General features: G+C 50.3%; 1 protein-coding gene across 1 annotated transcript; it reads left to right on the top strand.

Annotated features, from left to right (window-relative positions):
• Nucleotides 1-3163: 3163 nt before the first annotated feature.
• On the top strand, nucleotides 3164-12986 carry SNX33 (sorting nexin 33). Its single transcript, XM_036454985.2, has 2 exons — nucleotides 3164-5655; nucleotides 11704-12986. The coding sequence occupies exons 1-2, from the start codon at nucleotides 4188-4190 to the stop codon at nucleotides 11955-11957; spliced, it is 1722 nt and encodes a 573-aa protein (XP_036310878.1). The 5' UTR covers nucleotides 3164-4187; the 3' UTR covers nucleotides 11958-12986.
• Nucleotides 12987-24985: the final 11999 nt, after the last annotated feature.

Raw genomic sequence — 24985 nt, 5'->3', positions numbered from 1 at the left:
GAATGTGCCTGGCATGTCTGAAGAGGAGTAACAGCCATCTTGGCTGCAGCAGAGCGGGCTAGGCAGGCAAGAAAGGGAATTCAGATAAAGAAGCTTGTGGCTCTTGTAAGAACATTTTATGCTGAGTGAGATAAGGGCACGGTAGGGTTTTGTACAGGATTGACAGCTAACTTGTATTTTAAAAGGATCACCCTGATGCTGTGTTGAGAACAGACTATCTGGAGGCAGAGGTGGAAACAGAAACTACTAGGAAGCTGTTGCAGTGATCTAGGTGAGAAAGAGTAGCTAGGACCATCAGAGCTGCAGTAAATACTGATGAAAGAGGAGTTCTCATTTGCTGATTCCTTTCAGGCATCCAGTGTTCCTCCAAAGGAGGAACACTGGATGCCTGAAAGGGGAAATGGATGTTGTTTCCTGTGCAGGATTCAGGGTCCCAGCAGGAAAAAGAGACCGTACTCCAATTATAATGATGTGAAGAGAACTTTTTAAAAAAATATATATTTTATTGATTTTTTTACAGAGAGGAAGAGAGAGGGATAGAGAATTAGAAACATCAATGAAAGAGAATCATCGATCAGCTGCCTCCTGCACACTCCACATTGGGGATGTGCCTGCAACCAATGTACATGCCCCTGACCAGAATCGAACCTGGGACCTTTCAGTCCATAGGCTGACGCTTTATCTACTGAGCCAAACCGGTTTCAGCATGAAGAGAACTTAATAAAGCAACTTTCCCAACAGAATGAGCAGAATGTAGGGAAACCACAAAGGTTAGTGGTTTCCAGATACATGTGACCAGAGGCTCTGTAACTCCTAGACTTGAAGAGAGTCCCTGGAAGGGAGGGAATGGGAGATACAAGTTCTGGAAGTGCCTGTGAGGCCGAAGTTTTTCCCAAAACCTGAAAATAAGGTTGGCTCTTGAAAGTTAGAGAAACCCACCCAGAACAGATGTGGGAGTAAAGCAAAGATGGTTGGCCTATAAATGTGTGAGAATTAAAGACCATCAAGTTGGTGGCTGGGGGTCTCTCAAGGGGCTGAGGCTGGATTAGAAGCCTAGTTGTGTGAGCAGAAATCCCAATTGTATTAAATGAGCTAATAAAGGTTAAGATGTTTACAACATTGTCTCTAAGGAAGTAGCTGCTATTGTTTTTTAAAAAAGATACTTCATTGATTTTTCACAGAGAGGAAGGGAAAGAGAGTTAGAAACTTCAATGAGAGAGAAATATCTATCAGTTTGCCTCCTGAACACCCCCTGCTGGGATTGTGCCCACAACCAAGGTACATGCCCTTGACCAGAATCAAACCTGGGATCCTTGAGTCTGCAGGCACATGCTCTATCCACTGAGCTAAACCGGTTCAGGTGTAGCTGCTATTGTTAAACCCAGCTTGGTAGGAGGCTTTGTGAACAGCAGAGAGATCACAGAAAAGAGGCATCCCAAAGCAGCTGGGAGAAACGTGTATTCAGACTGGTCATGGTGATACAGAACTGGGATAAATTGAGTCCTTAGCATCAAGGTTGCCCCTGTTAGAGGGGGATACAAATTCAAGGTTTGTTCTTTGAGTCTTGCCCTACCATCCCCTTTTCTCACTCTAGGGATTCCAGGTTCACTGTGCAAACCTTCTGGTAACTGGGCTTCCTAGGAGCAGCTCAAACTGCTTTATTCTATTGGTGCAAAAATTCAGGTTTCCCTCACAGTTCTATTTCTCTGTGCAAATTAATACCTGGGCTTTTGGGGTTTGTACAAAATACTTTTTTTTTGGGGGGTCAAATGCCAGACCTGCATAGGGAATTATATCTACTCACTGCACCAGTGAATGAGTTTGGAGCTAGAGGCCTGCAAATCACACCCATCAAAACAGCCAAAGGTGTGCACCTTTAGCAGTATTGCCTTCTGCCAGTTAATCTGCATCAAGTGGGGAGAGTGAGAATGATAGGGAATCCTAGCTAGAGGGGTAGGCAAGGCTCCAGGGCACAGCCTGGAAAGGAAGTAGGAACTGAGGCCTATGCTGCACATCTCTAGGAAGCTGTCCTCGATCCTTGCTCCATCCCAGGCTGGGTTCTGTGCACTCTCAAGCACATTTTATGTTACTGCTCACACTGGGCAAAGAGCCTCTGTCTACTTGTCCAAACACATCTGAGCCCCTGGAATGTAAGGACAGTGCTTCCTTGAGTGCATGATTGAATTAAACAGAGAGAGAATGCATGAATTAAGGACAAGAGAGTGAACTGTAAGCCTTCAAGGGCAGGAACCCGGAATGACTTGTGCTGTGGGCACAGTGCCTGGCAGTCAGTGCCCAAAATGTTCTGGACGGGCTGAGCAAGAGTAAAATCCTCCTTGCCTCTTCTTGGATGTCTACCCCGATTACCCCTCCCTCCTCCTCGCTGCTCCCCACCGTCCCCACCGCTGCACGAAGCAACACGGAACCGAGTGGTGTCTGGGCTTGTTTCTGTCGCTAACAAGATTTAGGTTCTTGATCTTTTTCCTTGAAAGAACTTTCCCAAGGCAGGGGTGCTCTTGGCTCTGGCTGAGGTTCTAGGACCCGCAGCGGCCAATATCCCAGGCCGCTCAGGCTTCTTCCATGAGGACGCCGATGGCTCGGGGAGGGGCAGGGGTGGGCGAGGCTCCAGAGAACAGTCCAGGGCTGCACCGCCGCCCAGTCCCGCTGGGGCAGGGACGGGGTGGAGGGAGAGAGGGAAGGGGAGGAGGGGAGGGGTGGGAGCGGCTCTCCACGCCCCCTTCCTCAATCCCCTTCCTCTGATATCCTCCTTGCAGCCCCTCAATTTGCAAACTTTTGGGGTTTTCAAACACTGGCGTCACGGAAAAGACGGGGGTGGGGGGGTGACCAGAGTCTAGGAGGCGGCGGTGGCTGGCGGGGAAGAGCTCGACGCTCCAGACCCTCGGGGCGGAGGTACCTCCCATTGAGGGCGGACAGTCCTGGAGGCTCGGCCCCCCCTACTTCCTGGGTCGTCTCTTTCTTCTCTCACCCCGATCTCCCTGGAGCTGGTGTGGGCCACTGCCCGAAGAAAGAAGCCAGGAGCTGGGCGGGTGGGGAGGGGGAGGCGGAGTCGGAGCCCTGCGCCTCGCGGAAGTGCGGCGGAATTTGCCTGCCTTCTCTCCGCCACTCCCAGCCCTACCCCGCGCCGCCCGCCCGCCCCCCGCCTCCCGTTCCCTCCTTCCCCGCGGACGCCACCTCCCAATCGCCTTTTTTTTTTTTCCTAGCTGGCTTGTTGCTGGCGGTGTGGAGGGGCTGCAAGTGCCGGCGGAGGCGCGCTGGAGGCTCGGAGGCGGCCGGGCGCCATCTGCTCGCTGGGTCGCTCTGCAAACTCCTGCTGAGTGTGAGCGCGTGCGGCGGGCGGGGGTCTGCGGGCGGCTTGCCTTCGGACGCGGTCCTCGGGTTCGGTCGGGTCAGCCTCAGGCTCAAAAACTGCTGAGGAATTAGGCAAACAAAAGAGGCCGCTCCGCCGGTGGGGCAAAGTCGCCCAAACGCCACTAAGCCCTCCGTAGCCCGAGCGGGCTGGAGGCCCCCGGACCGCCAGGGTCGGCGAGTTGGCGGCCTGTTGTGCAAGCCGCAGTCCTTGTTTTCCCGGCCTGGCCGGTTGGGAAGCTGGACACATCCACCCTTGGACTCGATTCAGGAAGGAGGCTGCTGCTTTTTTCCTTTGGATTTTCTGGAATTTTGGAAACCCAGTGGCCCAGGAGGAGGAGAAGGAGGAAGGAGCAGATCTGGGGAGGAATGTGAGAGTCTTCCAAGGCCTGGGGGGCCAGAAGGAGCTGGGAACCACAGCTGCCAGGGTTCTGGAACCGTGATTTCCGAGTGATTCTCTTTTGTTTTATTGATAGAACCTTGTTCCAGTGGAAAGTGGAATTTTTGCCCTCTCACTTCACCAAGGCACTTGACTTTTCTCCTGGGAGTGGAAGGAGGGAGAAATTCCCCTGCAGGGCCTGCCAAGAGTGGTGAAGAAGACTATGGATATGAGGCTCCCCTGCCCCCAGGCAGGTGCTGGGAGTTGTGATAGGGAAGTTTTGGAGCCATGGGCACAACTTTGAAGAGAGGGCTGGGTGCTGGGACCTGCATTAGGGGCGGAGAGACAGCTGCTGGGCCGGCCTTTGTTTGCTAGTGCGTTCTTGGACATCCTAGTTCTGGGCAGGACCCTTTCCTCATCTTTCTCTACCACTGGCCCAGCCATGGCACTAAAAGGCCGAGCCCTCTATGACTTCCACAGTGAGAACAAAGAGGAAATCAATATCCAGCAGGGTGAGGATTTGGTCATCTTCAGTGAGACCTCACTGGATGGTTGGCTGCAGGGCCAGAACAGCCTTGGTGAGACAGGGCTCTTCCCCGCCTCTTATGTGGAGATCATTAGCTCTGGCACCAGCTTCAACCAGGCTGACTACTCCGGCAGCTCTGCAGGCTCTCCAGGCACCCAGGTGAGCTTGTATGACAGCTCCAGGGTGGCCAACCTTGGGAGCGGTGGGGGCAGTGGCTTCCTCTCAAACCAGGGCAGCTTCGAGGAGGAGGATGATGATGACTGGGACGACTGGGACGATGGATGCACAGTGGTTGAGGAACCACGGACTGGTGGGATGGGCACCAATGGGTATTCGCCACTCAACCTCTCCTACCCTGGTGCCTACCCCAACCAGCACCTGGCCTTCCAACCCAAGCCACTCCTGGAGCGGCAGGACAGCCTGGCATCTGCTAAGCGAGGCAGTGTGGTGGGGCGCAACCTCAACCGTTTCTCATGCTTTGTGCGCTCTGGAGTGGAGGCCTTCATCTTGGGTGATGTGCCCATGATGGCCAAGATTGCTGAGACATACTCCATTGAAATGGGCCCTCGTGGCCCCCAGTGGAAGGCCAACCCCCACCCATTTGCCTGCTCTGTGGAAGACCCCACCAAACAGACCAAATTCAAGGGCATCAAAAGTTACATCTCCTACAAGCTCACGCCCACCCATGCTGGCTCCCCTGTCTACCGGCGGTATAAGCACTTTGACTGGCTCTATAACCGCCTGCTTCACAAATTCACTGTCATCTCTGTGCCCCACCTGCCAGAGAAGCAGGCCACAGGTCGCTTTGAGGAGGATTTTATTGAGAAGCGGAAGCGGCGGCTCATCCTCTGGATGGACCACATGACCAGCCACCCTGTGCTGTCCCAGTATGAGGGCTTCCAGCATTTCCTTAGCTGCTTGGATGACAAGCAGTGGAAGATGGGCAAACGCCGGGCGGAGAAGGATGAGATGGTTGGTGCCAGCTTCCTCCTCACCTTCCAGATCCCCACAGAGCACCAGGACCTGCAGGACGTGGAGGACCGTGTGGACACTTTCAAGGCCTTCAGCAAGAAGATGGATGACAGTGTCCTGCAGCTCAGCACTGTAGCGTTGGAGCTGGTACGCAAGCATGTGGGAGGCTTCCGCAAAGAATTCCAAAAGCTGGGCAATGCCTTTCAAGCCATCAGTCATGCCTTTCAGATGGACCCCCCCTTTAGTTCCGAGGCCCTCAACAGCGCCATTTCTCACACGGGCCGTACTTATGAAACTGTTGGTGAGATGTTCGCTGAGCAGCCCAAGAATGACCTCTTCCAGGTGCTCGACATGCTATCTCTCTACCAGGGTTTGCTCTCCAACTTTCCTGACATCATTCACCTGCAGAAAGGTAAGAGCCAGTGCAGCACATCTGGAGAGCCTTACTGAATCTGCACTCTGCTGGACGTGGAGATGTGAGCATGGCCTACACAGAATGGAACAGCTCATCTAATCTTTCTGTCTCTGTCTTGTTCATTCATTCAACAAGCGTGTTGAGCACCTACTATAAGACAGATGCTATTCTAGGTGTAGTGATATGGTCCCTGTCCTGATGAGGCTCACTGTTTACCTTCTTGTTGTCTTTTCTTCTTTCATTTTTTTTCTGTTTCTGTCTCATTTTTCCATTTACGCATTATACACTGAGCTCTTTAAAAAAAATTTCTTTATTGATTTCAGAGAGGAAGGGAGAAGGAGAGAGAGAGAGAAACATCAATGACTGAGAGAGAATCATTGATCGGCTGCCTTCTGCACGACCCTCACTGGGGTTTGAGCCGCAACCCAGGCCTGTCCCCTTGGCCAGAATCGAATCTGGGACCCTTGAGTCGGCAGGCTGACGCTCTATCCACTGAACCAAGTCGGCTAGGGCTACACTGAGCTCTTGAAGGTATCAGGCTGGGTTCTGGGAACACAGAGATGACCAGGGCTTAGGCCCTGCCCTTGAGGAGTCCACATGGATACAGACTCAGATAACAAGCACAGTGTGGCTTGTCTTCCCACTGCCTCACAAGCTCACCTCCTTAGAACCGTTCTCACCACTGCATATCCTTTCTGTGAGCTCCCAGTCTGGTGGGGAGGGTTGTCCCCATTCTACAGATGTAGAGGGTGGTGTCCATAGGAGAGTAGTTGCACAGGGAGTCCACGGCCCAGCGGAGACTGTTTCTTTCTCTTGTGACTCCTCAAGCACACATTCTTATTGGTCATCCCAAACCTGGCTGTGTTAATTTCTCACGGCACCTCTGTGGGGGAGGAGCAGGATGGGCCCCTCGCTGTTACTGTGGGGCTGTCAAGGAACTGGCAGGGAAGTGACTCACTCTGGTCACACAGGGGCACCTGGGCTGGGCTGGGGAGGAACCAGGGGCACATGGCCCATCTAACTACCCTTTCCCGAGCCTGGCTGTCTTCTTGCCTAAGCAGTGAATCCTGATCTGACCTATCTGTTGACTGAGTCCTGGAGACAACAGGCAGGGCAGACGTCAGGAGAGAGGTGTGGTCCTCCCTGGGGCTGCTTGGTAACTCAGGAAGAACGTCTCTAGGGCTTCTGTAGGGTGGGTCCGCTCTGTGCCCCCTAGGCCTGAGGTCAGGCCTGGCTAGCTTGGGAGTTTTCCTCTGGGTGGGGTCAGGAGTCAGGCCTCTGGATTGAGCCTGGGGGTCGTCAGCAAATGCCACCCCCTACCTCAGTACCCAGGAGAGTCTGGTGTAAACTAGCCTTGCTCTCCTTTAACAGGAGGTTGGCTTCTAGAACTTCTATAGCTCTCAGCTTCCTTCTCTCTTCACTTTCTCTTTTCTGTTCTTTGTCTTTTTCTCTCATCTCTCCATTCCTCTCCTCCTCCTTCCCTCTTCTTTCAGCTTCAGGAGACACAAGGCCTGAGCTCTAGTCTTGGCTCTTCCCCCCAATTTGCTGAAAATTGCCTTCCTGTCTCTGGGGTCTTAGTTTACTGATCTATAAAACAAGGGAGGGTGGACCCTGAGCTCTTAGACCTTCAAGGAGGGGGAGGGAGACTTATAGGGAGGGTCTGGTTGAGGACAGTGATGCCTTAGATCTGGCTCTGAGCTCTAGAGCAGGGAGAGGGTAGGGGAGGCGGCCTGGCTGGCTGGTGGCCCGTTTGGAATGGAGCCACACCCCCACTGCTGCTTTAGGACCTGGGAAAGCTGGTTCAACCAGTTCCTTAGCAGGCCTGTTCATACTGGGCAGCAGCAGGGGCAGTAGGAGGGAAAGCAGTGGCACAGTGATTAAACCGCTGTGCACCCCCCCTCCCTTGGTGGCTGGGGACCTTCACCCAGGGCAGAGCTGGGGGCAGGAAGGCAGCCCTATAATCAGGGCTCCCAGGCACACTCTTAAGTAGATGGGAGTAGAAGCCAGCCTGGCTTTTCTGACCCCGGGGCAGGGAGACAGAGCTGAGAGAGGCCATTTCTGACTTTCCACTTGCCACTTGTGTTTCTAAGAGTCAGGGGCCAACAGTCCTCTGGGGTGATGTATTCAAGCTTAGGCAGAGGCTGGTCCACCTCCCCTTACCTGGAAGACCCTCTCCCCAATAATCAAAGCCCTTTTGGGCTTATTATTCCTCCTTCTGGACTCTGCACTGCCATTCCTAGGTCTGTGTTCTGGTGAGTTACGGAGGGGTTTGTAATCTGGCTGAGACAGAATTGGGCCGGCTTTGGGGGCCCAAATCCTGTTGGAGGGAGAAGGGGTCCCATGCTAGCCCTGCAAGTAGAGCCTTTTCTCAGAGGAAGCAGGAGGAAATTGGGTCCCCCAGGATTCTGTCCAGCTTGTGTGGGTATCTGCAAGATGGTGAGAGTCTGGGAGAGGTCATGGAGGTGGGGAGTGGGAGGCCTAGATGGGATCAGGATTTAGATACACATTGTCTCTAAGGTGACCTTGAGAGAGTTTTCTCCCCTCAGTGTTTACCTCAGTAAAATGGGAGATGGAGTCTAGTTGGCACTGAAATGAGGCTCACCAGCCTGTGTGCCCACTGGTCCAGCTCCTGGACCTCAGTCCAAATCAAGGCAGTTTTGGGGGTAATTGTCCCAGGGTAACTATTATTAGGGCCTGGTACAACAAGGGGAGACAGTGACTGCCCTGCCTAAGACTCATCACACCCAAGCCAGGAGGTTGGTGTGACCCCTTCCATTTTACAGACGAGGTGCAGTGAGGTGGGATGGTGAGCAGAGCAGGAATTGGAGCCCAGGTGTGTCTGATTCCACAGCCCAGGCAGTGTCCACTGTTCCTGATAGATGGGGGAAGGAGCTCTCTTAGGGATGGCTATTTGGAGTAGATGAGTTAGGAGGGGAAGGGAAAGCGAGGGAGGCTTGGATGCTGTAGTGCTAACTTAGTTGCAATCTTCTGTGGACTGGAGGCAGGCCCGGGACCACAAGCATGCACGGAGGGGCCAGGGAGCTCCTAGATTGGCCAAGGCAAAGTGACTCTTACTAGCCAGGCACCTGCCTGGGGGACAGGTGGGGCCTCCGTTCTGGGCTCTTGTCTAACCCTCCCTCTGCCATCCCTCCTAGGTTTCCATAAACAAAGAGAATCTGCCATGAGCCACCACCAGCTGGTTCTTGCTGTGACTAAAAAGCAGTTTGTAGACAATTGCACGTAGCATCTTGAGCTTTTATTTGGTCAGATGCCATCCTAAGTACTTTATACATATTAGTTCAATCAAACTTCAATTACACTAGAGGGTAAATATTCTTATTCCATTTCACAGATGTGGAAACTAAAGCATTATCCTGCTATGAGCAGTTGTCAGTAGCATCATTTCTACCCAACCTGCACCCTTTGATGTGGGAAACCTGTAGACCAGGCAAGTGCAGAAGCTTGCTGGAGGTGACACAGTTGGGACCAGGACTCAGATCTCTTGCCCCCAATCTAGTGCAGATGGTTACAACCTCCAAGAAGTGGGGATAAGACTGATTAAGGAGGGAGCTTAGGGACTATGCCTGGGACCATGGAGCTCTGAAACTCCAACCCTCCTTTTTCTATTCCTGGGACCCAGCCTACAGGACAGCTGCCAGGGCAAGAGGCCTGCTCCCCTGGGTCTCTCAGGTTAACTCCAAAGTGGAATGTAGGGGGATGCTGGACAGGCCTGACGCCTGACCCCTGGCTGGTTTCTGGGCACTTTAGTGTCAGCTGGTCTAGGCCCCAGACCTGTGTTGCAGGGTAGAGAAGTGACAGAGGGCAGGGTGGGGCCTCCACCTCCCTCTCATCCCCGTAGCCTCTGTCTCCTGTCCCTGGCTCCTTGCCTGGCTGTCTGTCTTTGGATACCTACAATTGCATTAGATTAATTTCTATTATTTGGGCCTCAATCTCCTCATCAACAAAAGGGGCCTTCCGCTAGGCTATGGGCAAGAAGTGCCTTCTCGAGTACAGGCCCACCCCCCACTGTACCTGGACTTTCTCAGGCAGGTGGAATCCAGGCTCGTCAGTGTCCCCTCTTCCAGTAGGTTCCTTTTGCTGAAGCTTAACTCCAGTTTTTTTGTCTTGCTGTTTTTTTACCTGTTTAGTCCTTATTTCTTGGAACCTTCTCAAATTCCTGAGTCCATTGTCTGGAGGTCCCACACAAATGCCTGGGTGACCTGGCATGGGCTCCCTGCAGGAGGTGTCATGTGTACCTCCCAGCTGTGGAGGGATGTCTCTGGGCAGGCATTCCCTCTGTGAGGGGCAGGAAGGAGGTGGGAGCCCCTAGGCAAGTCCCTTCCCTTCATGGCCTGTTTCCTCTGCAGAGCAGTGGTTTGGGAGGTGGGGCAGGCCGCTGGCCTCTAGGGCCTCTCCTGCTCTGAAGTCTCTCATTAGGTCTTAGAGTGATCCTGCTTCTGCTGCCCAGGCCTGAGCAGCTGGAGCCGGAATGTGGCCGAAGGACTGAGTGGGCTGGGATCTGGTGACTTCAGGGTTATTTTGAATGTGGTGTGAGCAGCTCTGGAGACTGTTCAAACTTGAGTGTATCTGCCCCAAATGCCAATATTAGCCAATAAGCCATGCATTTGTTTACTAATATGGTGCTGCCAGTTCTAAAGGCCCCCAGAGTTATTACCAGGATATAGAGTCCTGGGATTGGCATATAGTAATGCTCAATAAATGCATTGAATAATTTGTAAAAATAACACAGTTTGAAGTACCTTGAGAAGCCTCCTTAAAGAAGAAATGGGAGGTATGGATAATAAGCATGTTATTTGTATGCAGTGGATCCTTTTGAAGTACTTAATGGTGTGCTGTCCACCTTGCCAACCCTTCTCATCTCATTCTTCTTTGCACAATGGGTTCCCTACAGCTCTGAGGGAGTGAGTGCCAGGCCCTGGCAAACTGCCTCCCCCTCTCAGCTTCATTGCAGAATTAGTCAAGTACCTGTTAATTCCAAACTGGAATCCATTCACCAATTGCTTTGTTGATTCATTCAGATTCTTCCATATTGGGTCACCTGCCCAGGTTCATCTCTTGCCCTCCATCTGTCACCTGGTTATTACAATGGCCTCCTCTAGTCCCCTGGGAGCTGGAGTGAGGAGGGGCCAGGATCTGTCTGTGGGGGAGACACACACAAAGGAAAACTCCAGGTGGCCTTGGAGGCTCTGTTTTAGAGTAAGCAGTGTGATGTAGAGGGAAGCATTGTTCCTGGGAACACTGACGGAAGGTTTGAATTATGCATAGGGATCCAGGGGGCAGAGATGAGTTAGGAAAGAGCAAGGTGAGTCTGATGAACATGGGGTCAGTGTGAAATGGGTACATGGACCAGCTCTTAGAGAGCCTTATGAATGGATGTGGATCTTGATCTGCAGACAGAGGGAAGCCAGGGAAAGCTTGGAACTCTGGGTGTCCAGCTTGGCTGCGTTCAGGTGCTCTGGAGAATCTCTCGAGGCTGGGACTGAGGTGTGAGGTCTTTGGAGGCCTGTTGTCCTTGTCCAGTGAGGAACACGTTGAACATGTATCAGGATTTGCTGTGTGTTAGGCTTTGTTCTGGGTGCTAGAAATATTGAGCTCAGAGCCCAAAAGGAGGCAGTCGAAAAACTGCAGGGTGGTGAGAGCTGTGGGGGAGGGAAACCCAGGCACCTGAGAACACTGGGAAGCACCTAATGCAGCGGGTTCCAGGGGAGGCTTTCTGGAGGAGGTAATGTCTGAGCTGAATTAGGATATCCGGGTTCTGGAATGTAGAGAGCAGAGCAGTGACTGCGGGGTGTGGGTTGTTGGTGCCACAGGTTTGGAGGGAAGATGGTGCATCTGTTTAGGTGAGGGTTGGGACATCCTGGTGGGGACATCCTGTTGGACCAGGAGTCTGGAGTCCAGGAGCGAGGCCTAAGTCGAATTAATGAGGCCACTGTATGCTCTTGGGGGTACTAACAGAGGGTTTAGGGAACAAATTGGGGACATCGGAGCCCTAACAACCCTTGTCTTCTGCTCTGCCTATGCCAGGCGCTTTTGCCAAGGTAAAGGAGAGCCAACGCATGAGTGACGAGGGCCGCATGGCACAGGACGAAGCAGATGGCATTCGCAGGCGCTGCCGCGTGGTGGGCTTCGCCCTGCAGGCTGAGATGAACCACTTCCACCAGCGCCGCGAGCTCGACTTTAAGCACATGATGCAGAGTTACCTGCGCCAGCAGATCCTCTTCTACCAGCGCGTAGGCCAGCAGCTGGAGAAGACGCTGCGCATGTACGACAACCTCTGACCTGAGTACCGGGCCCCACCCCACCGTCAGCCTGGTCACTGCAGTGTACTTTGGTTTCCAGACTTCCTGCACCAGCAGCAGCTGGGGGTGGGCTGTGGAAGAGTCATGGGTAACCCGGGGGAAGTTCTCCATCCCTTAGAAGTGGGCACAGCAAGGATGAGAATGGGACCAGAAACCCTCCAAACTGAGGCCTGGGCTGCTGGTCAGTCACTCAAGGCTACGCCAGAGTCTTAGCTAACTGTAGAGCCTCTAGTCTCTGTGCACCTGGCCACCATCCCCTCATTCTGGGCCCTGCTGTGGTTCTGGGTCAAATGTTGGATACCCAGAGCTGTGACACACCTGCCCTCAGGGTGTCCCCAGTCAAAGTGGGAATCAATCACGAAAACAGATTTGGTGGGGGGACCGGTAACACAGAATGTCTCATGGTAAATAAGGGGTTCCTGGAAGCTCACAGAGGGGTTCACTCATTCTGCAGGTCAGGGAAGACTCCACAGTGTAGGTGACATTCGAGTGGTGTCTTGAAGAATGACAAGGACCTGCCAGGTAGTAGGTGAGGACAGTAGATGGGGAGGACATTTGGAAGAGAGGAGCAGCATGGGCAGAGGTATAGAGGCATGAAAACACCCTCATCTCTCCCTCACCTTTCCCAAGCAAGTTTGCTACCTTACTTTGGTGGGGAGGGAGCTTCCTTGTCCCTTTGTCCCTGTCCCTGCCTCTGCCCCACCCTTACCCCCTGCAGGAGGACCTGCAGGCCAACATCCTCCTGACTCCCTTTTACCTGCTAAGCCCCTAACATCCCTTGGTTAGGGGACCACACAGCATCTTTTCCCTGGGTTCAAGGTGTTAAGAAAAGTCATAAACCCCAGGGCCCTGGTGTTATCTTCCTGGAGGGCACACCCAAAAGGCACCAGATATTTGAGTTCACAGCAATAGTTCCTCACACTCCAGCAGGCTCAGACCTCGGGTTTCTAGGGTCCTTGGTCCTATGAATCCCTGAATTCTTCTGGTGCACAGTGGGAAACCCAGGGGAAAATATAGGTCAATTGACCCTGGGTCCACCTGCTGATGGCCAGTCTCGTTGTGATGCCTGCCTGGATTCTGGCCATTTGCACTGTCTCCAACTCATGTTTATGTTACTCCTTCCCCCAGGCCAGGGGGTGGTCCAGCAGCAGTTGGGTGGAACTGACAGGTGCCACTGCTAGCCCCCTCCAGGAGGTCATGGCCATTCCTGGTGGCTGCTGCTTGAATATTTTTTCTTGATAAACTTTTTTACAATTAAGATAACAAAAAGATGACTTTTAAACTTAGATCTCAGAGGGGATGAGGGTGTGGGAAGGATAGAACCCTGATTGTCCCTGAGGTTATGATAGGCACAAAATTTACCCCAGAACCTCAATAGTTGGGGAGAAGGCTGTGCTGGTGGGAGGTGCTATTTGGGGATCTAGAGGTGGCCAAGAACACCTCTAGATAGTTTCACACCCTTCTCAGACCTCACTATCTTCTCACAATGGTGAAGTCCTGCCAGGGATTTGGCTGTGCTGCTCTGATCTAGGGCTGAGGGTTGCATGAAAAAGGGATAGGAGACCATGTTTCAGGACAGTCTAATAGATGGGGTTCCTCTCCCCAGGGAGGCCCCAGCCCAGGGAAGGAGGTGGGGCTCAGAAACGGTGTCCTTTCCTAGGCAGTCCTGAATACCCAGCCATGTGGTGGCTTCCATGTGGGATCCTCAGCCCTGCCATTGGGGTGTCCCAGGCAGGATGCGCGGGAACTTCACACCTGGAACAGAGAAGTGTGGTGAAAGCACAGTGTTCTTTCAGGGCAGTGTGGACTTGGTGTAGGGAGAAGTGCCTGGGTCCAGACATCAGGGGAGGCTTTGGCCAGGCCAGGGGCCTGGGGGCTCAGCGCAATGAGATAAGGAAAGGGCTGGCAGATGCATTTGGGGAGAGGGCAGCAAGGGCTCCCCATTCAGGGTAGAATGTCCTCAGAGGAAATTCTGGAGTGGGCCCTTGACCCTGAGTCAAGTTAGGTCAGATTTGGGACTTTGTGGAATTTTTCCCCTCCCTCCTCGCTGCTCTCCTTCCTTCATATCTAGTCCCTTTGAGGACCTTCTCCCCCTTAATCTTTTCTCAGCGTTGACCTCTAATTAGCCTTCTGCAGAGAGCAATCTGACCACAGCAAGGGGACTGTTGGGAGAGGGTTTGGGGCAACTTCTCGAGGTCAGTCTAAGAAGGGTGGGAATGCTCCTCTTAGCCCACAGTGCCTGGAAAGTCCCCATGCATGCTTCCTGCCCTGGGACTGCCCTCTGTGTCCCTTCCTTAAAAGGGGACCATCTCCCATACCTCCCATCCTCAGGGTGAGGGAGTTGCCTGACACCAGATCAGCATGCACCTAGGAGAAGAACCAGAATGTGAAGTGTTGGGACGGGCTAGGCCTACTGAGATCTGTAGGCTGAGATAGCATGTGTGTGGTGAGGACTGAATATCATAGTCCCTCTCCCTATTTTCCCTCCCTCCCTCCCTCCCTCCCTCCCTCCCTCCCTCCCTTCTTCCCTCCTTCCTTCCTTCCTTCCTTCCTTCCTTCCTTCCTTCCTTCCTTCCTTCCTTCCTTCCTTCCTTCCTTCCTTCCTTCCTTCCATTTCGGTCTGTGTGGGATAGGGTGTTGGGGGAATTTGAGATCTGTTGGGTCTGGCCAGAGCTCCTTTCTGCAGGAGACTGGGGGAATAGTGTGGGGGAATATCCTGCTGGCTGGCCTCAGTCACATACCAGACATTTGTTCTAGACTAAGCTGGGCCCAGCTGCCTCCAGTTCGCTCCCTCATTTTTGTCTGAGGCGAGTGGAAAACCGGGCCTCCCTTTCTGCCCTGGGCAACTACCCTGATACCCAATCTTGGCCCAGTTCAGGAAAGGAATCTGTTTTGTGGCCACATGTGGGGTGTTGGGGATGGAGGTGGTTCTCAGATCCTGCATCTTGTTGCCTCCTGGAAACAGGAGGGCTGTGAACCACTGTGCCACAGCTGGAACAGAGCCAGGCCTGGGAAAGACAGGCTGTCCTAGGCTCAGTTCACCACCACACTTCCCATCCTGTGGCACAGCCACACAGTCATCCATACACCCACATGGTCCTTGATACTGTTGCCCAACCCAAAGCAGACAGCCACACACCTTTCCCACAGGCACATAAACCTCTCTTGGCCACATATACATATCTGCATGGTCATGTGCTCTCACAATTGCACTCCTAACTACAGTGCCACATACTATCACACATTCACAGCCATGTCCACACTTGGCTATGTCTATGCATGTTATCTGTTCACTATGTCAGTCCCAGCTAAGGCATCACTCTCAGCCATACCACAGTCTCATGCACAGTAATACTCTCACACAGTGATACATGCAAACTGCCACCAAGTCACATGTGAATATAGCAAAGGTGTTCCACATGTAGCTGCACCTGTGGGACAGTGTGTGAGCCACCTCCAGCCATCTGGGATCACCATCACCCGACACAACCACATTAGTTCTTCATTGCACAGACAAGGAACATGAGGTCCAGGGAGGGGTGGCAGCTGGCTGCGTCAGTGTGCCAGGGGATGCTTCGGGTCAGAAGTCAACTCCTGGTAGGCTTTCTGGCCTGGCCTTGTGAACCCATGGGCTAGTGCCTAAGTTTAGGCTGCCTCTGAAGGCCCCTGGCTGAAGCCACCAAACAAAGCTCCAGGCATCTACCGCCTCTTGGGCTAAAGCTGAGGCTGCTGCATCTGCAAGAGCCAGGATGCAGTGGGCAGAGCCCAGGCCTTGGGCTGGAGGAACATTCCTGCACCATCTCCCTAAGTATGTGAGGACTGGGCCCACCCTGCCTGTCTGCTGCTGACTCAGACCTCTAGCAGTCAAGCCTGGGTTCCTGCCACCCTTCCACAAACCTGCTTTCCTACCAATTCGGCTGTGGTACCTCTCTCCACTTGCCAGGCCAGAAAGAGTCAGTGAGCCCGGCAGAAAGACCATGGGGAACAATAAAAACTCACCTCCCCAAACAGTTCAGAAAGGACAAATATGAAATGTCTCGGATTCAACATAGCTTAACAAAAACATTTTTCCTTGAGTTTTGTTTTGTTAGACAAAGCTCAGTGCAGTCCAGTCTGTTTAAAAAAACTGTCTCACACAGCTGTGACCTCCTTGGTCCATGCAGCAGCCTTACTAGGCATCATTATTCCATTTCATGGACCACGACTTGGCCAGTGGGAGAATAGGATCTGCCTATGATCACACGATGAGTCTGAGGCCTCTGGACTCAAACCCAGCTCTCTGGATCCATTCCTTTAAGTCACATGAATTAACTTTTTTCGGTTAGAAGGAAGAGGGGGTGGCAGGCTTCCGCTTCAGAGGTGGTAGAGAATGGGAGGCTGGTGAGCCCAGCTGCTGAAGCGTGAAGGGGCTTGCCGGTGGGTGGATCCTGTCAGCACCCAGGAGTGAAGAGGCTGACCCAGGCACTCGTTACAGGCGAATGTGTGAAGAGCTTTCCTACCTTTTCCCATAACTGGCTTGTGTTCCTCTCTTGCTTTTTCATTTCCCCACATGGCTGAAATTTAATTTCACATCAGTATGAGGACCCTTTCTTTTCTGCGGGATGCATCTACGTTTTGGGGGTGGCATATTTGAAGACGATAGGCAGGCCCCTGGCACTTTGAATTTTAGAGGCTGAATCCCACACCCTGTCATGTAAGAAATTTTGCTGGCATTCCACATTAAAGTCATTAATATATACCAATTTGAGTTAGGTTCATTACTACTTAACAATGTATTGTCTTATAGATATTTAATTAAACTTTATTAATTTTGATTTTTGTCTTTTTTCTGGTCATCCCCTACTTGCCTCCTCACCCCTTATTTCTTTGATCCCCATCTTGAGGCCTGGGGGTCTGGCCCTTTCTCTGTTTTGAGACGCAGGGCCCCTTCAATTGCCCCTGAACCTTGTGGCCCACAAGGAACCTCAGGGGGGTGGCAGTGTCCCTCTGTGGGGCTTGTGATCATTAGTCCATAGCTCCGACCTCACGCTCAAGCAAAAGGAGATCTGGAGGCTGCTTAGAGACACTGCCACCCTCTGTTGTCTGAGGTCTGGGGCTTCTGTTGTCTTCCAGTGTAAGCAGCACCACGAGGGACAGTGGGTGGTCAATATTTCATAACCACCCTGTGTGTCCATTTGTAACAGGAATTTCAGATGGTTTTCAGGAGGGTTACATGAGCAAAATTGGTCATCTGGACAGTGCCTGCACATTGCAAGTGCTCAGTAAGGACCCACAGGGATTGTCAGCCTCTGAGCAGAAACTTAGAGCAGCTCTTGAGCCAAAAATATGTGGGCTTCATTTCATAGGTATTTGTCAGTCCAGGGCAGGAGGTGTCCTGGCTGTTACATATTTCAATGCACACAGGATAGCATGGCCCAATACTTATGACACAGGCTCACACTTCAGGGCTTCCTCAACAGACTCCCTGAGGGATCTTAGGCAAGGTCACCGCTCAGTCTCAGTTTCCCCCAACATCACTTGAGTGATGGTTATCACAATTAGAGCCTGAGATCACAAGTGCCACTGTCCCCATCAGGTGTGCTTTGTCCTCAAGCCATAGAGCCAGTAAGGCAGAGGTGGGCCTGAGTGCACAACAGCTACCATTGTGTAGCTGCTATGTACTGGGCATTGGGCTAAGGGACTCCCATGAATTATTGCCCACAAGTCTGGAAGGTTAGAACTATTGCCAACCTTTTCTAGAAGAGGCATTGAATCACCTGTGTTTGGCTGGTTATGCAGCTGTTCAATGGTGGATGGGGCTGAGGGCTGCCTGAGCATGAAGCATTGCCCTTCCCCATTGCACTAGGCTGCCTATCAATGGCTGGCAGGCTGGATGGGGGAAGGGGGGAACCCAGAGGGTGGTTGGGAGAGAGGGCAGCCATCCTGTAGAATGAATGCAGGAGTGCTGGGAATAGGGCAGTTGGTAGTATTAGGTAAACATGGAGGTGCGACTTCAAGTTAAGGTAAAAGGGCAGAAAGCTTGGCCCATAGAGAGCACTGAACAAATATTTGTTGAGTGATAATTTTCTGTAGGGCCTCAGACTGGAGTGTGGGAGCAGGATCTGGTCATGGAGAAGGGGATTGGACAGGTGAGACCAAGGGCAGGGAGCTGGAGTCAGAGGCTAGGCTCTAGTCTCTGAGAAGAATCTGAGTCAGGAGCCTCCTTGTTAAAGGAGCCAGTATGGGCAGGAATGAGATTTGGTAGGAAAATACTGGGGTGGGGGTGTCCTAGGGTGCCAAGGCTGAGCTTGGAAGGATTGGAGTCAGACGGGGGCTCTGACCCTGGGGCTTTGATGTGGGAGAAGACTGGGGCAGGCAGAGGTCAAGTGGTGGGGTCTGTGTCTATCCCTGATACTATGGAATGTGTGCTTCCAGCTGTGTGGTGGCTGAGTGCATCTGTGCCTGATGTGTAGCTCCCTGTGGTGGCGCTCTATGTTTGCATGCATGTGTTTCCCAGAGCGCAAGCCTAGCCTTGGAACCATATTCAGCTTCTCTTTCTCTCATACGCCACGTCTCATTCATAAGCAAACTTTTGTTAGATCCTCAAAAAAGATCCAAAATCTGACCCATTTCATCATCTCACTGCTTGGCCTAAGCCCTAACCATGCCTGCCTGGATTATTACAGGAGCCCCCAACATGCTTCTGTGCTCTCTCACCTGCTCAAGGACAATCTAACAGGAGCCAGAGTAATCTTTTAAAACCATATTCTAAACCAAATTATGCCTCTCCCCTGCTTTCAACCTGTAGGGTTCCTACCATTTGTAGGATAGATTCCAAACTCTTAGTCTCTGTGATATTACCCACAACTCCAGGCCCACTGAACTGTTGGCTATTCCTCACATAGGCCCAACTTGCTGTACCTCAGGGCCTGTGTGCTTGTTGGCCCTTCTGTCTAGAATGTTTTCCCTCCCAGATGTCTGGGTGGGTCACACCTCAGTTAATTTAAGTCTTTGCTTACATGTTACCTCTTTGGAGAAGCCTTCCCTGACCATCCAAAGAGTCTTTCTAGCCCTGGCTGGGTAGTTCATGTGGTTAGTAGGGGTGTCGAACTCAATCAGAGAAGGGGCCAAAATCTAAAATCCAGCCTAAATCGCGGGCCAAATGGTTTACTGAACAGTCATAAACTGTCACTGTGATGGAAACGCAGCGGAGTGCAGTGATGACAGCGCGGTGCGGGCCACATTGCAAGGCCTGGCGGGACGGATTTGGCCCGCGGGCCTTGTGTTTGACACATGTGGGTTAGAGCATTGTCGTGATATGCAGCAATCCTGGTCAGGGTACATACAAGAATCAACCAATGCCTGGGGTGTGGCGGCCCGGCCAGTGGGAATCCACTGCCATGGGAAAGTGACATGCCTCTGCCCACTGTTCCACCACAGTGGCAACACGTGAGGAGACCCTGCAGCAGGGGCAGTGGCAGTGGCTCCTGAGCCCTGATGTGGAGGAGAGACATGACAGGAATGTGCTAGCCAGCCCCAGCGTTGGTAGCAGCGGTGGCCTTGGGCTGGTGGACATGCATAGCCCTTGGTCAGGGACCGATCAGTGCCTATCTCTAAAGGCTCTCTCCATGTGCCTGCTCTCGCAGGCTTTCTCAGTCACGGATCTTGACAACAGCTTAGCCCCACCGGACACATTTTTCCTGGCTGCTGCTCTGGACTCCACCAGCATCCCTCTCAAACCCATGACAGCCTGGATCACCCTCCTTGGTTCAGCATGAGCCCTGGAGTCCCCTGTCCTCTCTCTACTTCCAGGCTGCTTCTAGCTTTCATCAGCTCCTCTGTTCCCTGCTGCAGAATGAATGCTCTAACACCAGGACGGTTCTGCTTGAAATCGGAGTTTTCGGGACAGACTGTTAACCTTAGAACAGCTGGTCATTTTAGTGAAAGGTTTTTCAGATTGAGGAGAAGTATTTCTATTGGTGATTTCTCCCTAAAATAGTAACTTAGTGACTTCTTAACCTTTCTGACATCCTCCTGTGTAAAGTAGGGGAAGGTGTCTCTGTAATATCTTCAGGCAAAGAAACCAAAGTATCCAGCCCATCATCTAGTTTTTTCTTTATTGCTTGGTTTATTGTGTTGTTAAGTAAGAAATGTGTGCTCATTGAAAAAAAAACAAAACAAATAGTACAGAAATTCAGAGTAAAAATTATTATATTTCACTAAATTTTTTAAGGCAGTGAGACTTTTTGAATCATCTGACCTCCTAAAAGCAGTTCACATTATTCAGTTCATTTTTATATTAAAACTTAGGACTGCATTTCTTATGGTTTTGTTTCAAAAGCTATTTTCTCTGGAAAAAGTATTACCCAACACCAGTGGATCAAATATTTAAACATGCAGATGCTGGGTATATAATTTCACCCTTGTGGTTTTTAGCCTCACTCTGTGGACCACTAAGACTTTGCTGCTACTTGAACATAGTAATGTAGTTGCCATCTTACTATTCAGTGTTTTGTTCACTAGTTCTGGAGGAGGACTGCTTTTTAAAAATTTTTATTAAAAAATATTTTAATTGATTTCAGAGAGAGAGGGAGAGATAGAAACATCCACGATGAGAGAGAATCATTGATTGGCCCAAGATGGCCCCTCCATGTGGTCATAAGATGGCCACCCCCATGTGGTCACAAGATGGCTGCCACAAGATGGCCAGTAGGGGAGGGCAGTTGGGGGCAAACAGGCCAGCAGGGGAGGGCAGTTGGGGGTGATTGGGCCTGCAGTGGAGGGCAGTTGAGAGTGACCAGGCCTGCAAGGGGAGGACAGTTAGGGATGACGAGGCTGGCAGGGGAGGGTAGTTGGAGGGGACCAAACCTGCAGGGAAGGGCAGTTGGGGGTGATTGGGCCGGCAGGGGAGCAGTTAGGCATCAGTCAGGCTGGCAGGGGAGTAGTTAGGGGGTTGATAAGGTCGGTAGGCAGAAGCAGTTAGGGGCAATGAGGCAGGCAGGCAGGCAGGTGAGCGGTTGGGAGCCAGCAGTCCTGGATTGTGAGAGGGATGTCGATTGTGGGATCAGGCCCAAACCAACAGTTGGACATCCCCTGAGGGGTCCCAGATTGGAGAGGATGCAGGCTGGGCTAATGGACACCCCCTCCCAGTGCACAAAATTTGTAAAATAACGGTCAAAGAACTTCCATTTTAGCCGAAACCGGTTTGGCTCAGTGGATAGAGCGTCGGTCTGTGGACTGAAGGGTCCCGGGTTTGATTCCGGTCAAGGGCATGTACATTGGTTGCGGGCACATCCCCAGTGGGGGGTGTGCAGGAGGCAGCTGGTCGATGTTTTTCTCTCATCGATGATTCTAGCTCTCTATCTCTCTCCCTTCCTCTCTGTAAGAAAAATCAATAAAATATATTAAAGAAAAAGAAGTTCCATTTTATTAATATGAAATGTACCTATTTAATATAACAACATTATAAATACTTATTTAATCATAACAAAATCTTCAAAGGTTGTTTAATTGTAACACATTCATTAAAATAAATTTAAGTATCAATATTACACATTTTTACAGTGTGATATTTGCTCCTGTTTGCTTGAAATAAGTTTATGGATTTTTGGCTCCAATGATGTTACTGCAAGATGGAGAGCCATATTTATTTCAAGCTGAGACTGGTACTGAGTTAATTGCTGTGACTGATGAAAATGTTTTTTGCACAAATATGTTGTTGAAAATTGAATCAAAATTTTCATTGCTTTTCACTCAACAATGGGTATTCACTTTTTTTTAATTTATTTTATTTTTTTAAATAAATTTTTATTGTTCATATTATTACAAATGTTCCTTTCCCCCCCCTTCTCACCCCACCCTCTGCCCTTTCCCCACCCCCCATTGTCCTTATCCATAGGTGCACAGTTTATGTTCAGTCTCTTCCCACATCCCCCTCTCCCCTTTTCCCCAAGAATCGTCAGTTCACTCCCCTTCCATACCTCTGATTCTATTTTATTCAACAGTTAATATTGTTCCTCAGATTTTTTTTTTTTTTAGTTTCCTTTGTTTTTAGATTCACTTGTTGATAGTTACGTATTTGTTGTTCATAATTTTTATCTTTATTTACTTTCTCTTCTGAAAGAACCCCCTTCAGCAATTCAGATAATTCTGGTTTGGTGGTGATGAACTCCTTTAGCTTTTCTTTATTAGTGAAGCTCTTTATCTGACCTTCGAATCTGAGTGATAGCTTTGCTGGATAGATTATCTTTGGCTGTAGGTTCTTGCTATTCATCACCTTGAATATTTCTTGCCATTCCGGTCTGGCCTGCATGGTTTCTGTTGAGAAATCAGCTGACAATCGTATAGGTGCTCCTTTATAGGTAACTACCTTCTTTGCTCTTGCTTCTTTTAATATTCTCTTTTTGTCTTTTGCTCTTGGAATCTTAATTATGATTTGTCTTGGTGTGGTCTTCTTTGGATTCCTTTTGTTTGGAGTTCTGTGTGCTTCCTGGACTTGTAAGTCTAATTCTTTCACAAGGTGGGGAAAGTTTTCTGTCACTATTTCTTTCAGTATGTTTTCGATATCTTGCTCTCTCTCATCTTCTGGGACCCCCATAATTCTGATGTTGGTTCGCTTGAAGTTGTCCCAGAGGTTTCTTACATTATCTTCAACTTTCTGGATTCTCTGGCCTTCTTGCGTCTGCGGAGGAGTGTCTTCTGGCTCTTTATGTTCCAAATCTTTGACTTGATTCTTGCGATCTTCCATTCTGTTTTTAGGACTCCATAAAATATTTTTTATTTCAGACAATGTATTCTTTATTTCTTGTTGATCCCTTATTATTTCTAGCCGATCCCTTTTCATATCCTCATAGGTCTTGTTTATTTTATCGGCCTTTTCTAGGAGATTCTTGAACAACCTTATAAGTGTGGTTTTGAACTCTATATCCAGTTGCTTTTTGTCCTCCATTTCTTTCGTTTGTGATCTATTTGGTTTAGGCATTTTCGCAGGCAGCTTTCCTGATGGGGCGGGGTTTCAGGGTGGAGCCTACAGCCTTGGCTTCCGTCAGCCCCGCCCTATGCGACTCCTGAGACTCAGGGTCCTTCAGTACTTGTTGCGAGCGCCTCTGAAAGGTGCCCTTGATTTTCGCCTGCTGCCAAACTGTCTATGCTCTCCCCCAATGAGTCCGGTATTGGGGTTCAGTTCAGTTGGTAGTGGGATTGGAGGTGGCGTTCAGAGCAGTCTGGAGCCCCTGTCTCCTTCCTGTCAGGGCAATCCCATGGCACAGCCGGCCGGCCCTTCTCTGCGCGCAGTGTGCGCGCCTCCGGAACCTCCTTTCGCCGCTTCCCCAGAGTCCCGCCTTACAGCCCGGCTCCCTATGGATGAGCCTGGGTCCCCGGGGTCTGGCCTAGAATTGGGGTTCAGAGCAGTTGGAGCTGGGCCCAGCACCGTAGGAGCTTTTCTCTCCTTCCCGCTTGGGACCGCCAGCCAGGCACTCGGCCTCCCTCCTCTCCGGCTCTGTTCTCTCCACGCACGCCGCGTGTCTCCGTACCTTGGGCTTTTACAGCTCCTCCGGCTTCCTTCTGGTTTTCTCCTTGCTTCTTGTTGTAGAATTTCCAGTCAGTCAACTTTCCTGTAGTTCTGGGTAATGTCCATTTTATATTTTAGTTGTATTTTGTTGAAATTGTTGTGTGCGGCTGCGGCTAGTTGCCTACCCGAGCAGCCATCTTTGATTCTCTCCGGGTATTCACTTTTAATAGAGATCCAAAAATCAGGTCATGATAAGAATGACTAGAAATTAGCTTTGTGACTGTTATTGGATGATAGATTGATGAGGCTTTCTTTTTCATTCATGCTTAAATTGCTGTCTTCAATGTTTGCTGCAAATGCATCTATTATCCACATATTACCAAGTCTGATATCTTCTTTCTTTGGGTAAGAATGACCAAACGGTTCTGTGAGTGATTGTAAGTGAGTGCTGTTAAACAATGGTTACCACCTGCCAGTTGACATCATTCTCTTGCATATATTCATAGAAGCTTGAAAACATTTGCAGATCTTCTTCTGCCAACAACGTTTGCCACAGTAATATTTTCTTTTGAAAAGCATCAATTTTACCTCGTAGTGTGAACACATCCGTAAGTTGTCATTTAATAGCAAAAAAATATCTGTTAGGTATGCAAGCTTGGCTGTCCACTCATCGTCAGAAAAGAGTTCTTGTAATTTCGGATTATTGGCCGCTGGAAAAATATTTTGACTTATTCCGCAGGGCAAACAGTTGGGTTAGTATCTTGCCCCTCGACAGCCATCTCACCTCAGCGTGAAGAAGAAGGTGAGTATCCTGGGAACCCATTTCTTCGCCAAGTGCCTCAAATATTTGAGAACTGAGCACTTTGTATGGAATTTCATTTATAGTTTTCCTAACATCTGATAATACTTTGTGTAGTTCTGGGGACATTTTTTTCACCGCACGCTGCTCACGATGTATAATACAGTGTGTAGACAAAATGCCTGGGTGACAACATTTTTCACCTTTGCAACAGTTCCCAAAAGATGTCAAGTCATGTTTGTGGCACCGTATATGCATATCCCAGTACATTTTTTTCCATTCAATATCGTGTTCCAGGAAATAACTATTAAGTGCTTCAAAAATCTCAGAGCTACTTGTTCCATTGGCAAGCTAAGTGAACAAAGTAGTTTGTTCTTCCTGTAACTCTCCTTCACACTTCAGCCCTCACAAAATAAAGGAAAAGTGCTTTGTTACTTAGGTCTGTTGATCAAGTTGAATAAAATGTTTGTGAATTTTCCACCATTTTTATAACTTGATATTCAATATCTTCAGCCATGTCTTCAATTTTGCATTTGACAGTGTTAGCAGACATAGGAATTGCTTTCAGTTAGCAGACATAGGAATTGCTTTCCCAAAACCTCTTTACTGGCTTGTAACATGCAAGACTTAATTAAGTCTTCTCCAATCGTATACAGCTTTAAAAAAAATTATTGATTTTTTACAGAGAGGAAGGGAGAAGGATAGAGAGCTAGAAACATC

This window comes from Pipistrellus kuhlii, unplaced genomic scaffold, assembly GCF_014108245.1.
Source record: "Pipistrellus kuhlii isolate mPipKuh1 unplaced genomic scaffold, mPipKuh1.p scaffold_m20_p_1, whole genome shotgun sequence".
Lineage (NCBI taxonomy): Eukaryota > Metazoa > Chordata > Mammalia > Chiroptera > Vespertilionidae > Pipistrellus > Pipistrellus kuhlii.
This window is presented reverse-complemented; position numbering and strand designations above follow the sequence as displayed.

What these genes read in the sequence shown, in the direction of transcription:
- SNX33 (XM_036454985.2), top strand. Translation starts at nt 4,188, where the DNA reads ATGGCACTAAAAGGCCGAGCCCTCTATGACTTCCACAGTGAGAACAAA. An exon ending in CATCATTCACCTGCAGAAAG is followed by an intron (nt 5,656 to 11,703) that starts GTAAGAGCCAGT and finishes TGCCTATGCCAG; the next exon opens with GCGCTTTTGCCAAGGTAAAG.